Source organism: Hyaena hyaena, unplaced genomic scaffold (genome assembly GCF_003009895.1).
Source record: "Hyaena hyaena isolate Hyena2069 unplaced genomic scaffold, ASM300989v1 scaffold_1042, whole genome shotgun sequence".
In the NCBI taxonomy this organism is placed as follows: domain Eukaryota; kingdom Metazoa; phylum Chordata; class Mammalia; order Carnivora; family Hyaenidae; genus Hyaena; species Hyaena hyaena.
Genome location: NW_024081668.1, coordinates 294,308 through 306,382, shown reverse-complemented (window position 1 = coordinate 306,382; position 12,075 = coordinate 294,308). Strand labels below are relative to the sequence as shown.

The 12,075-nt window shown below is 36.7% G+C and overlaps 1 protein-coding gene across 1 annotated transcript; it reads right to left on the bottom strand.

The window, feature by feature from the left end:
* Positions 1-10,608: 10,608 nt before the first annotated feature.
* Positions 10,609-11,556, bottom strand: LOC120223732 (olfactory receptor 4K3). Its single transcript, XM_039221954.1, has one exon. The coding sequence runs from the start codon at positions 11,554-11,556 to the stop codon at positions 10,609-10,611; it is 948 nt and encodes a 315-aa protein (XP_039077885.1).
* Positions 11,557-12,075: the final 519 nt, after the last annotated feature.

Sequence of the window (12,075 nt, the reverse complement as noted above, 5' to 3'; positions counted from 1 at the left end):
TTATAAATAACAATGTACTGATAGGCTGCATTTCTTTGAACGGACTGAAGTTTCTGAAAATAGTTTAGGAAAAATTTGTTCTGATGGATTTAGACAGTTTGGCATTCATGGTATTAACAGTTTGTTACATTTATTACGGACTTTTAAGTTCTCAAGATGATTCAACACAATCTTCAAGCCAAGTATTTAATATCTGAAGTTAAATAATGTGGCAGAAGTTTATGAAGAAATGTAGTGTTGGAGCGGGTATAAAGAACACATTCTAGTTTAAAATACTAGTTAACTTTTAGCCAAATCACAAACTCTCTATTCTTGCCACAAAATCAATCAAATAAGAAAAAGTTAAGTAAAAATGTCCTTTTGTCTCATCTCCATTCTTCAGCAAAAATTATCATCTTTGCTTTAAAATATAAACCATGCTCTGGGGTGCCTGGGTGGCTTGGTCAGTTAAGTGTCTTGACTCTTGATTTTGGCTCAGCTCAGGATCTCACGTTTCGTGGAATCAAGCCCCATGTCGGGCTCTGAGCTGACAGTATGGAGCCTACTTGGGATTCTCTTCCCCTTTTGCTGCCCCTTCCCCACTCACTCTCATTGTCTCTCAAAAAGAAACAAACCGGCGCCTGGATGGCTCCGTCGGTTAAGCGTCCGATTTCGGCTCGTGTCATGATCACTGGGTTCGTGGGTTTGAGCCCCCCATCCGGCTCTGTGCTGACAGCTAGCTCAGAGCCTGGAGCCTGTTTCAGAGTCTGTATTTCCCTCTCTCTCCGACCCTCCCCTGTTCATGCTGTCTCTCTCTCTCTCTCAGAAATAAATTTAAAAAATAAAAAAAATTAAAGAAACATTAAAAAAATAAAATATAAATCCTGCTTCTGAAATAGCCATCTTTAGTTCAATGACTATTTATTGAGCGCCTACCTTGTTTAAGGTCCTTCCTGGGTGCTCATGACACTACATTAGTGTAGAAGATCTATTTCTCTGTTTTTGAGGGACATATCTCTAGCAATTAGATGGGACCAGTCTATTGTAGGTTGAATTCCAATTGCATTGCTTTCTTGTTGTGCAACTTTGAGCAAGTATTCTTAATATTTCTAAAACTCTGTTTTCTCACCTACAAAATGTGGATATAGTATGTAACCACTAGAAATGTTGTGCAAATTAAAAACACATGTAACATAATTATTAGTGCTTGGCACTCATTAAAGGTTTAACCAGTACTATTAGATATTAGTATTTATTTATTTCTGTTACTATTGCCATTGTGTTAGACATGCACAAATGACAGTGTAAATGGAATGGAAATAGATGTGCTTACCTGAACTTAAAGGGCATGGTTTTAAGACCGTTCTAAGATGTGTCAACTTGCCTAATATTTGCTAATGTTAAAATATTGGATTTGTGCCAATTATTTCTTTGGTGCATTTATGTAGTTAATGTTGTCTTTTGTATTTTGTGATTTGCAAAAGAAGTATTATTTTAGAAGTTTCTTATTAATTTTAAGTTGAAATATATTCCAAGATTGCATGGGAGAAAAAAATAATACACAATGTTCTACAGGTCAGTGTCTTGTTTCACTACAATGTTTTTAAATAAAGTTTATATGATTAAAAAGTGATAAAATATTTGTCTCTTTTTATCTTTTACCCATTCAAAAGATAGGGAAATGCTTTAAATTCTTATACAGTTGGATGTATTAAAAATACTAACTGTGAGAGGCACCTGGGTGGCTCAGTCGGTTAAATGTCTGACTCTTGATTCATCTCAGGTCATGATCTCAAGATTTATGAGATCAAGCCCCAAGTGGGGCTCTGCACTAGCAGCATGGAGCCTGCTTGGGATTCTCTATATCCTTCTCCCTCTAGCCCTCCCCCATGCTTGCTCTCTCTTAAAATAAACAAACATTAAAAAAATACTAACTGGAAATGAATGGTGAGATTTACCTATTCACTTTGTATTCAGCACATTAATAAAGAAGTTACAACTCTAGGCAGAAAGACCTTGTCCAGATCTATGAAAATATAAGGGAATGGTTTATTTGGAGACACTAATAATAGAAGTATTATTTAAGAAACTGTTAAAATTGGAACTATGAAATTAGAGCATCAAGTCAGACATTTCATTTGGCTAAGGTATCCCTGAAGCCATAGGATAAATATATAATTTCTACCTGGGCATTTCTGTGTAAAGCTCATTCCTGGGGAATCAGTTAAACGCAAAACTGTCTTCATGGCACATTTTGATAACTATATTTCAGTATAATTGGTTTTCTTTACATTCCTATGTATTTTAGTTTGTGTTTGCAATATTATTCCAATGAGGAGGCTAGGGATACATTTATGTCCCCACCCTCACCCCACTCCCCACCATAACTAAGAACTCCTAGAGTGGGGACTGTGAATATCACCATCAAAGCCAGGCTGCCTAATCTAAACTCAGCTTTACACCACTCACTAGACTTCTGGTTTGGCGCAAGCTTGTTACTGTCTATCCCACGTATTAAAAATTCTTTTAGCAGAATTTTCAAGTCAACAGCCTACATTCATAACATGTTTTGTCTTTCTCTCAAAGGTTTATAAAGAAATCAAACTAAGTTAATAAAATTAGATAATGGGGAGATTTCACAAGAAAATATAGATTGATAGATTTTTAAAAAAATTTTAACATTTATTTAATGTTATGTGTGTGTGTGTGTGTGTGTGTGAGAGAGAGAGAGAGAGAGAGAGAGAGAGAGAGAGGAGACACAGAATCCAAAGCAGGCTCCAGGCTCCATGATGTCAGCACCAGAGCCCAGTGCAGGCCTTGAACTCATGAACCATGAGATCATGACCTGAAGTTGGACACTGGACCAACTAGGAAACCCAGGCATCTGAGCTTGATGGATTTTCTTTAAAAAAAAAAAAAGAAAGAAAGAAAAGAAAGAAAAGAAAGAAGGAAGGAAGGAAGGAAGGAAGGAAGGAAGGANAAAGAAAGAAAGAAAAGAAAGAAAAGAAAGAAGGAAGGAAGGAAGGAAGGAAGGAAGGAAGGAAGGAAGGAAAGAAAAAGAAAGAAAGAAAGAAAGAAAGAAAGAAAGAAAGAGAAAGAAAGAGAAAGAAAGAAAGAAAGAAAGAAAAGAAAAGAAAAGAAAAGAAAAGAAAAGAAAAGAAAAGAAAAGAAAAGAAAAGAAAAGAAAAATAAACCTGCCAACACTGGACCAGAATTTTAAGCTGCAACTTGGTTTTTAGATTAGGCTAATGTCAGAGATCTCTTCACTCTGTTTTGCCTTGAACTAGGCCACTCCATTCATGCATATTACCCCAACAGTTTCTGATCCTTAGAATGTTTAATATGTATAAGATGTATAATATGCCTTTTCCTTCACCATGCTTATAACCTTTCTTCCAGCCAAAACCCTCACTTTGACACATTTCACATTTGCCCCCAACTTTTGATGGCTCACTCTCAACACAGCATTTATTAGATCTCTTTGGAAGACTGATATTCTTACAAATTTCTACATGAGGATTTAAGCTAACTTGGATATAAAAAAATGATTATACTCTGATTTTCTTTTTTTTTAAATGCCTTTGTTCTCCTGTGTCCTGATTTTCTTTTGACTGCACACCAGTGGAAATCTGCTCTTGGTCACTTGGATTTCATTTTATATAGAAGAGCTACCTTAGCATTTTTAATTGTAGGAGGATGGGACTGGTCTCTTCTTGAAATAATTCAGTATTAGTCAGAATTGAGAAGATGACATTTACTTAGGTCGAATTTTCTGCCTCTGTCAAACAGGTGTCACCTTAATATCCTCCTTTAGTAAGGGATGCCTGGGTGGTTCTGTCAGTTGAGCATCTGACTTTGGCTCAGGTCATGATTTCACAGTTTGTGAGTTCGGGCCCAGCGTTGGGCTCTGTGCTGACAGCTCAGAGCCTGGAGCCTGCTTCAGATTCTGTCTCCCTCTTTCTCTGACCCTCCCTCACTTTGTGCTCTGTCTACCCTCTTTTTTTCAAAAATAAATAAACATTAAAAAAAATATCCTCCTTCAATATAGATATTCCAAGAAATGGTTTTTGGGGCTTGTTTGTTTCAGGAACTATGCTCTGTCCTCTGGAAACACAAATAATAAGATATTACCCTTGCCCTTAAAGAGATTATATCTAGTACAAAGGAAAGTAATCACAACGCAATGTCATAATGGTCATGCTGTAAGTTTGCACATGCTAATGTGGAGGCTTAGGAAGAGGCATGTCCAAATGTGCCTGGAGAGTCAGAGAAAGCTCCTCAGAGGTAGTGCTGAATCTGAGACTTGAAGGCAAAGCTGCGAGGAAGTATGCCACAGGGAAGGAAAACATGGGCAAAAGCAGAAAAAAATAGAAATGCCTAGTGAACTCAGGAGCTGCGTATGGTTTACTATTTCTAGAGAAAAAGATGTTAAGTTAGCAGTAGATAGAGACTGTACTGAACAAGAGTGACCAGAGCCCTGGAAAGGAGGAGGAAGCAGTGAGTAACTGAGGGGAGACTCTAAACAGTGGGCCAGCTTTTGCCCAGTTTCTGTTATGAGAACTTTTTACAGCCTTTTCAGGTGATTTGATGAAAGTTCTGTTTTATTTATTTTCTATATGATTGAAAACAGGGTGCCAAACACATAGTCTGCACTTGAAGACGGGAATCACAGAAGAAAAGTTATCCTGGTTTTTCTTATCTCTTTACAGTCTCTCCTGTATAATCTTGAATTTGTTTACTTGACCAGCACCCTGAATCTTAGGCTATATGGTGAGCTGACTTGCAACTGCTAACCCAGCAATTTCTGGAAATAAGGCTCCCTTTTACCTCTTCTCTTCTTTTCCCATCATCTTGAAGCTATTCCCCAGAATCTATTCTCCTCTCATGCCCTGAAATGATTTTACTGGCTTATTGATGCCTGTTCTGAATGGCAGGTTGATGTATTTTCACTGGGTGTATGATATGCAAGTTGGTGGAAGCCTTTACACTAAGGTGACAGAATACTTAGAGGGAAGTGGGAAGGATTAGAGAAGAGAACTGGACATCCTGGTGAGGCATATACTCCTCAGTACTTGTCTCTCTAAGGGTGAAATATTCTGATGTGATGCTGATTTTAACATTGTTTATTTCACTACTGCTAAAGATCATATATTCATCTATCCTCCAATATTTATTACTAAAAACTTAAAATGTGACAAGCTTCATTCTATGTATCAAAGAAAAAATAATGTGGTTGTGGAATATACAACAAGTTACAGCAAATCATAGTAGGCCATGAATCATCTGGATCCTGCTTACCTTCTCAGCCCTATTGTACATTCCTCTCCCCTTTAAACAATAATTTTCCTCTTCTTCTTATGTGCGATAGTCCATTCTTATGTAGGCCTTTGCACATGCTATTTTATCTGCTTAAATTCTTACAACAAAAATACAAAGTGTTTGCTGGGGGGTAAAACTGTAGTCTTCTTATGCAATTAACGTTATCAGCTTAAAATAGACTGTTATAACAAGGTTTTTTTGCAAGCCCCATGGTAACCACAAAGAAAAAACTTGTAGCGATACAAGAAAAGATAGAAAAAAAATCAAAACAGCACCACAAAGAATCACCAAATCAAAAATAAAGGTGGCAAGAGAGGCAAAGGAACAAAAGAAATTATAAAACAGAAAACAATGAACAAAATGGCAATAGTTAAGTCCTTATTCATAAACAATGACTTTAAATATAAACAGATTAAACTCACCAAACAAAAGACATAGGGAAGCTGAAGGGATAAAAAACAAGATCCAACTTATCTCTCTCATAAGAGATCAGCTTTGGATTTAAGGACCCACAAATAGGCTCAAAGTCAAGGAATGGAAAAATACTTTCCATTCAAATGGTAACCAAAAGAGAGAAGAGGTATCTCTACTTCTATCAGAAAAAAATAGACTTTAAGTCAAAAACTGTCACAACAGCAAAGGTCTTTATGTAATGCTAGAGTCAATTCAACAGGATGATGTAATATTAGAAAAACATATACTAGAGTCAATTCAACAGGATGATGTAATATTAGAAAAACATACACACACAAAATGAGAACACTTAAACATGTAAAGCAAACATTGACAGATCTGAAGAGAGAAACAGACAGCAATAAAATACGGGTGCCTGAGTGGCTCAGTCAGTTAAGTGAATGACTCTTGGTTTCAGCTCAGGTCATGATCTCGTGGGCTGTGGGATTGAGCTCCATGCTGTCAGTAGGTAGCCTGCTTGGGATTCTCTGTCCCTCCCCCACTCACCTAAGTTCTCTCTCTTGCCCTCAAAATAAATAAACCTGAAAATAAATAGCAATACAATAGAGTTGGAGGCTTCAATACCCCATACATAATGAACAGATGAGCCAGACTAACTATTCATAAGGAAACAGCAGGCATGAACAACACTACAGTACAAATGGACCTAGCAGACATTCAGAACATTTCACCCCAAAGCAGCAGACTATACATTCTTCTCAAGTGTGCATGAAACATTCCTCAGAAGAGATCACATGCTAGGTCACAAAAGAAGTCATTACAAATTTAAGAAGATTAAAGTAATTCTAAGTATCTTTTCCAACCACACTGGAATAAAACTAGAGATCAATGACAAAAAAAAAAAAAGGAAAAAGTAACAAATATGTGGAAATTAGCTTAATTTTGAACAAGCACTGTATAAAAAAAGAAATAAAAACAGAAATTAGCACATATCTTGAGACAAATGAAAACACAACATACCCAAATTTATGGGATGCATATTTCCCTGGGTCTCCAGGATAGTTTGAAGGATATAAAAGCAGAGTCCCATGGGGGTGGGGTGGTGGAGAGGGGAAGATGGGTGACAGACATTGAGGAGGGCACTGTTGGGATGAGCACTGGGTGTTGTATGTAACTGATGAACCACAGGAATCTACCCTAAAAACCAAGAGCACACTTTACACACTGTATGTTAGCCAGTTTGACAATAAATAATATTTTAAAAAAGAAAAATGCAGAAATGTATACAAAATAAAATAAAAAGCATAACGACTTAGTTACTATTTAAAAAAAGCAGAGTTCCTTTTCGTATACATTCTGACCTCAATTTCTTTTTACTTTTAGGAATTTTTATACTTGAATTACCATACAATAATCACAGGTCCTGCACACAATAATAGTGCTTGAAAGGATGCTGTGCATGATTTAATCAGATCAGTGATCTGCACAAGGTCCCATCATTAATGGCAGAATGTGATGGGAACAGAATTTGATAGGGGCAACTATTATCTCTGAAATTCTCTCTACCTCAACATTTCTATGATTAATATAATATACTAATGAATGGTGGGATGGTAACAAGGAAAACACGAAAGGGTGTTTAGAAAAACATTATTACTTTAAAACTGTACCAAATCACTACTTCTGTGTCCTGAGTCAAATGCTATGGAAGGTACTAAAAACAAATTAACCAAATGAATAACAACAACAAAAGCAAGCAAGGGCAACATTTCTGTTCTCAAAATGCTTATACATTACAAGAAGAAAAGACACAGACTTAAGAAATGGTTAGGCAACAATATAAATCAATTTATAAAATTAATAATACAGGAAATATTAACTCTGAAAAAAGTAGAGAGAGGTTAATAAAAGAATTTGAAGAGCCGATTTTGAAGAGGTGGGGCTTATGGGTGCCTAGGTGGCTCAGTTGGTTGAGCATCCATCTGCTCAGGTCATGATCTCACAGTTCTTGAGTTAGAGCCCCATATCAGGCTCTGTGCTGACAGCTCAGAGCCTGGAGCCTGCTTTGGATTCTGTGTCTCCCACTCTGCCCCTCCCCTGCTCATGCTTTCTCTCTCTCTCTCAAAACTAAATAAACATTAGACAAAAAATTTGAAGAGGTAGGGCTTCGGTTAAACCTTAAAGGAAAATGTCATAAAATCATACTATGTCTTAGTTCTAAAATCATTGAAATTTTTAAAAATGAAAACTGTAAAGCCAAAGTCAGATGTTTAACTGTTCTAAATAAGAAGGGGGGAGGGTACAAAGTGATAACTGACCTGAAAAATGACACAAGAAAAAAAATCCTTTTTTGGGTCACATTTTTGATATTGAAGCATTACAAATCCTCAGCTATATCATCAGATGAAAATCCACTTTGTTGATTATTCTCTCCTCGAATGAGCAGGGAACAAAGAGTAGTTCTTTGAGCGGGAACAATGAAATTTTTTGCTGGGAGAGAACTCCATCTAAAGGGATTTTGATACCAGAAACCCAGTTTGGGGCTGATGGCTCACTGCTGAGCTCATCTGCTCTGAGACAAATCTCAATTTTATTTTATGTGTGTACATTTAATTTTTGAACAATAGTAAGTATTTTTGACATCTCTCTCTATATTTATTCCTGGTTTCATTTATTAGACTATAATTAAGAGATCAACTTGCAAAATGATCTCAACAGAGATAAATGAAGGACATCTACTTGTTTAAAGGATAAAAAACAAGAAGAAGTAAAAAATTGCTCTACTGAAGCATACTACACACAGTTCCAATTAGGCTAATGACTCTTTTAGGTGAAGAGATGGCATCATAAAATTAGCTTATTTGCTGAAACTGTTTGCCAGGTTTATCTTTTACAGCAAACTGTTGAGACTCAGTGTTAAACACCTGACTTTCGCTCAGGTCAAGATCTCTCAGTTCATGGGTTTGAGCCCTGTGTTGGCCTCTGTGCTGACAGCTCAGAGGTTGGAGCCTGCTTTGGATTCTGTGTCTCCCTCTCTTTTTGCCCTTCCCACACTCATGCTCTGTCTTTCTCAAAAATAAATAAACATAGACAAAGTATCCCTTTTCAATTTTACTAAATCCAATAATCTTCCAAATAATTTTAAACAAGTGACAGTTGCAATTCACAGTTGTACAGATTCAACACACAGACTACCAAGTCAATATAGTAAGGTTTTTATTCATTTATTTATGATTACAAGCATTTCTTATGTATATATCTATATCTTGATGTACATTCATCTCCCCATTTATCTACGTTTCCATTTATCCGTTCATCCATTCATCTAATGATTGGTTTATCTTTCTTTCAACTCTTTACAATTTATTTATCCCATCAGTCATCAGTCATCTTTATATATTCACCTGTCTTTATCTAAGCCCAAATGAGTAAAATATTATAATATTATGAAAACTTTGAAAATGCCAGGAAGCTGAATCATTATTTATGGTTACAGCTAGTCCAATTACATGCACTAACATTTCTCCTATGTGTGACAATGACCAAATGCTCTTGAACATAATCTAGCCCTCGTTCAGTTGAGGGAGGGAGAGAGAGGAGAGGCACGTTCTAGGGTAGACTTTGTCATATACTTGGGAAAGTTACTTTGTTCCCTGTTTCTTAACTGCATCGTCTGTAAAATAGATATTGCTAAATTGTTTCTATATTCTAAAAACTTCAGTTATTAGCAATATCAAGTATGTTGAAAGACCACTGTTTCATAGGTCTTTTAAGTCAAATACTGTGTCTAACCAGGGGGAGAAACTGGTTCAGATCCTTTAGGACACAACTCTTCACAGGTATCTTTTGATTACAAAAACAATACAACAAATGTCATAGCACCAAAATAACTTGTTACTGTTCAGAAAATAAACATATGTCTCTATTTGGAGGTGAATGGCCTAGATTCTGCCTCTAATTAGCATAACCCTGAAAAAGCTACTGTGTCCGTGAGTCTCTAGTTTCAGATTCTAGAATGGGAGTGTGGATAGAATTTGCTGTATACCGCATATTAATCTTTAATATATAAGACTACAAGTATTTTCTGGAGTTAACCATACTGTTTTATAAGTAGAAAATCCACTCTAGGAAACTTAGTGACAGGATATAAATAAGGTACATTGTTATTCTCAAAGATGGGTTTCAAAAATATTAAATATCAAATATTTTACTTACCAAGAATCTTCAATTTTTTCTAACTTTTGAACTAAAATAATTCATGCATCAGCATCTTCATCAGCAGTAAAATCTTTCATTGTTACTTCAGTGTACAGGGTAGTATACTGGGTGTTGATTTAGAGGTTACTTACAAGAGACTAGAAAGAAATTTACTCTTAAACATTTTATTTTTGAGACAGAGAGAGACAGAGCATGAGTGGGATAGGGACAGAGAGAGAGAAAGACACAGAATCTGAAACAGGCTCCAGGCTGTGAGCTGTCAGCACAGAGCCTGACACGGGGCTCAAATTTAGGAGCCGTGAGACCATGACCTGAGCCAAAGTTGGTGCTTAATTGATTGAGCCACCCAGGAGCCCTGGAAATGTACTCTTAAAACATGCAAATGTCTCAGTGGGAGGAATCCTCAAATAAATTGTTTATATCTGACAAAAGTTGAATATTTTACAAAGTGGGTCTCTGTACAGTAAAATGCTGAGTATAGATCTGATGATACCCTGTTGTAAATGATTATATTTTGTGAGGAACAATTAATAAGACCAGAACTCAGTGAGTGCTAAGACTGATTACAGAAATAGTTCTTCCAGGAACTTATTGGTTTCTTGCAGTAGCATCACTTTGTTGACCAAATGAATGAGGAAAATAAATGCAGAATAGGTATTTCACTTTTGTATGAGGAAATCAAGGGGTATGATCAGTCTTCCTAGACTTAAAGACATGGCTGCTAAGTTTTCTCATAGAATCCTTGACCTCTTTATTTCTAAGGGTATAGATCACTGGATTCAAGAGGGGTGTGAAAATGGTATAAAATACAGAGAGCACTTTGTCTATTGGGAAATTTGTGAAAGGCCATACATAGATGAAAATGCACGGGCCAAAGAAAAGGGTCACAACAGTGAAGTGGGCACTGCAAGTGGAGAGGGCTTTGGAGGACCCACCAGAGGAATGTTGCCGAACAGTGACCAGGATGATAGTATAGGAGATCACCAGAAGGATGAAACACACCAGGGCAATCATGCCACTGGTTGAGATCATGAATACTCCCAGAATATATGTGTCTACACAGGCAAGTTTAATTACCAAAGGGAGGTCACAAAAGAAGCTGTCCACTTCATTGGGTCCACAGAAGGGCAGATTCACAGTAAATGCTAACTGACTCATAGCATGGAAGATGCCAACAATCCAGGAAAGTGATACGAGCCCAACACACATTCTTCGGCTCATAATGGTTAAGTAACGTAGAGGTTTACATATAGCCAAATACCTATCAAAAGACATGGATATCAGCAATACGATCTCAGCACCCCCTAACAGATGCAGGAAAAATATCTGAGTGATGCAGCCTTCAAAAGAGATGGTTTTGTGCTCACTGAGGAAATCTGCAATCATTTTGGGGGTGGCAAATGAGGCCAGAGACATGTCAATGAAGGAGAGATTGCCCAGCAAAAAGTACATGGGAGAGTGAAGGCGTGGCTCTGACATGATGGTGAGCACAATAAGGAGGTTCCCCAGGACAGTGGCTGCATAGACTATGAAGAAAAACAGGAAATAGAAGATCTGGAGTTCCCAAGAACCGGAGAGACCCTGTAGTATGAATTCAGTTACAACTGACTGATTATTCCAGGCCATTCACTCTGATTTCTGGAAGGATTCTGACATTTCCAGATGGCAGGAGAACTAGGAAAAAATATAGTCATCAAATTCAAAGTAAGATTTTTTTCTTGCATGAAATAATTTAGTGACATCCCACTACCAGATAGTTTCCTGTTTTTTCACTTCCCTGCTCACAGTGGTCAAATACTTTACCTTGGTCTTTCAGGGTATCTTAATTGATTCAATTCAAGATTAATTCTTATGACTTAGAAATTTGCTTAAAAATAAGATATACATCTTCATAACAGGAAATAAAACTTCAGCTATTTTAAGATTTACTCCTCAATAAAGTACTGTGAAGTACTTAAAAATTTTTTTCACAACTTCCAACAAATTTTGAAGGGAAAGAATGCTAACCTTTTTCAAAACATCATGATGACTGAAGGACTGGAGTAAACAAAGTTTGATAATCATGATAGATGGTAAGTGGGAACACAAAAGTGGAAAGGAATGTGGGCACTGTCTCTTAGAGTGGGTAGGTTAAAGGAATAGAAC

Coding starts and splice junctions, on each gene's coding strand:
- LOC120223732 (XM_039221954.1), bottom strand. CDS start 11,556: ATGGCCTGGAATAATCAGTCAGTTGTAACTGAATTCATACTACAGGGT.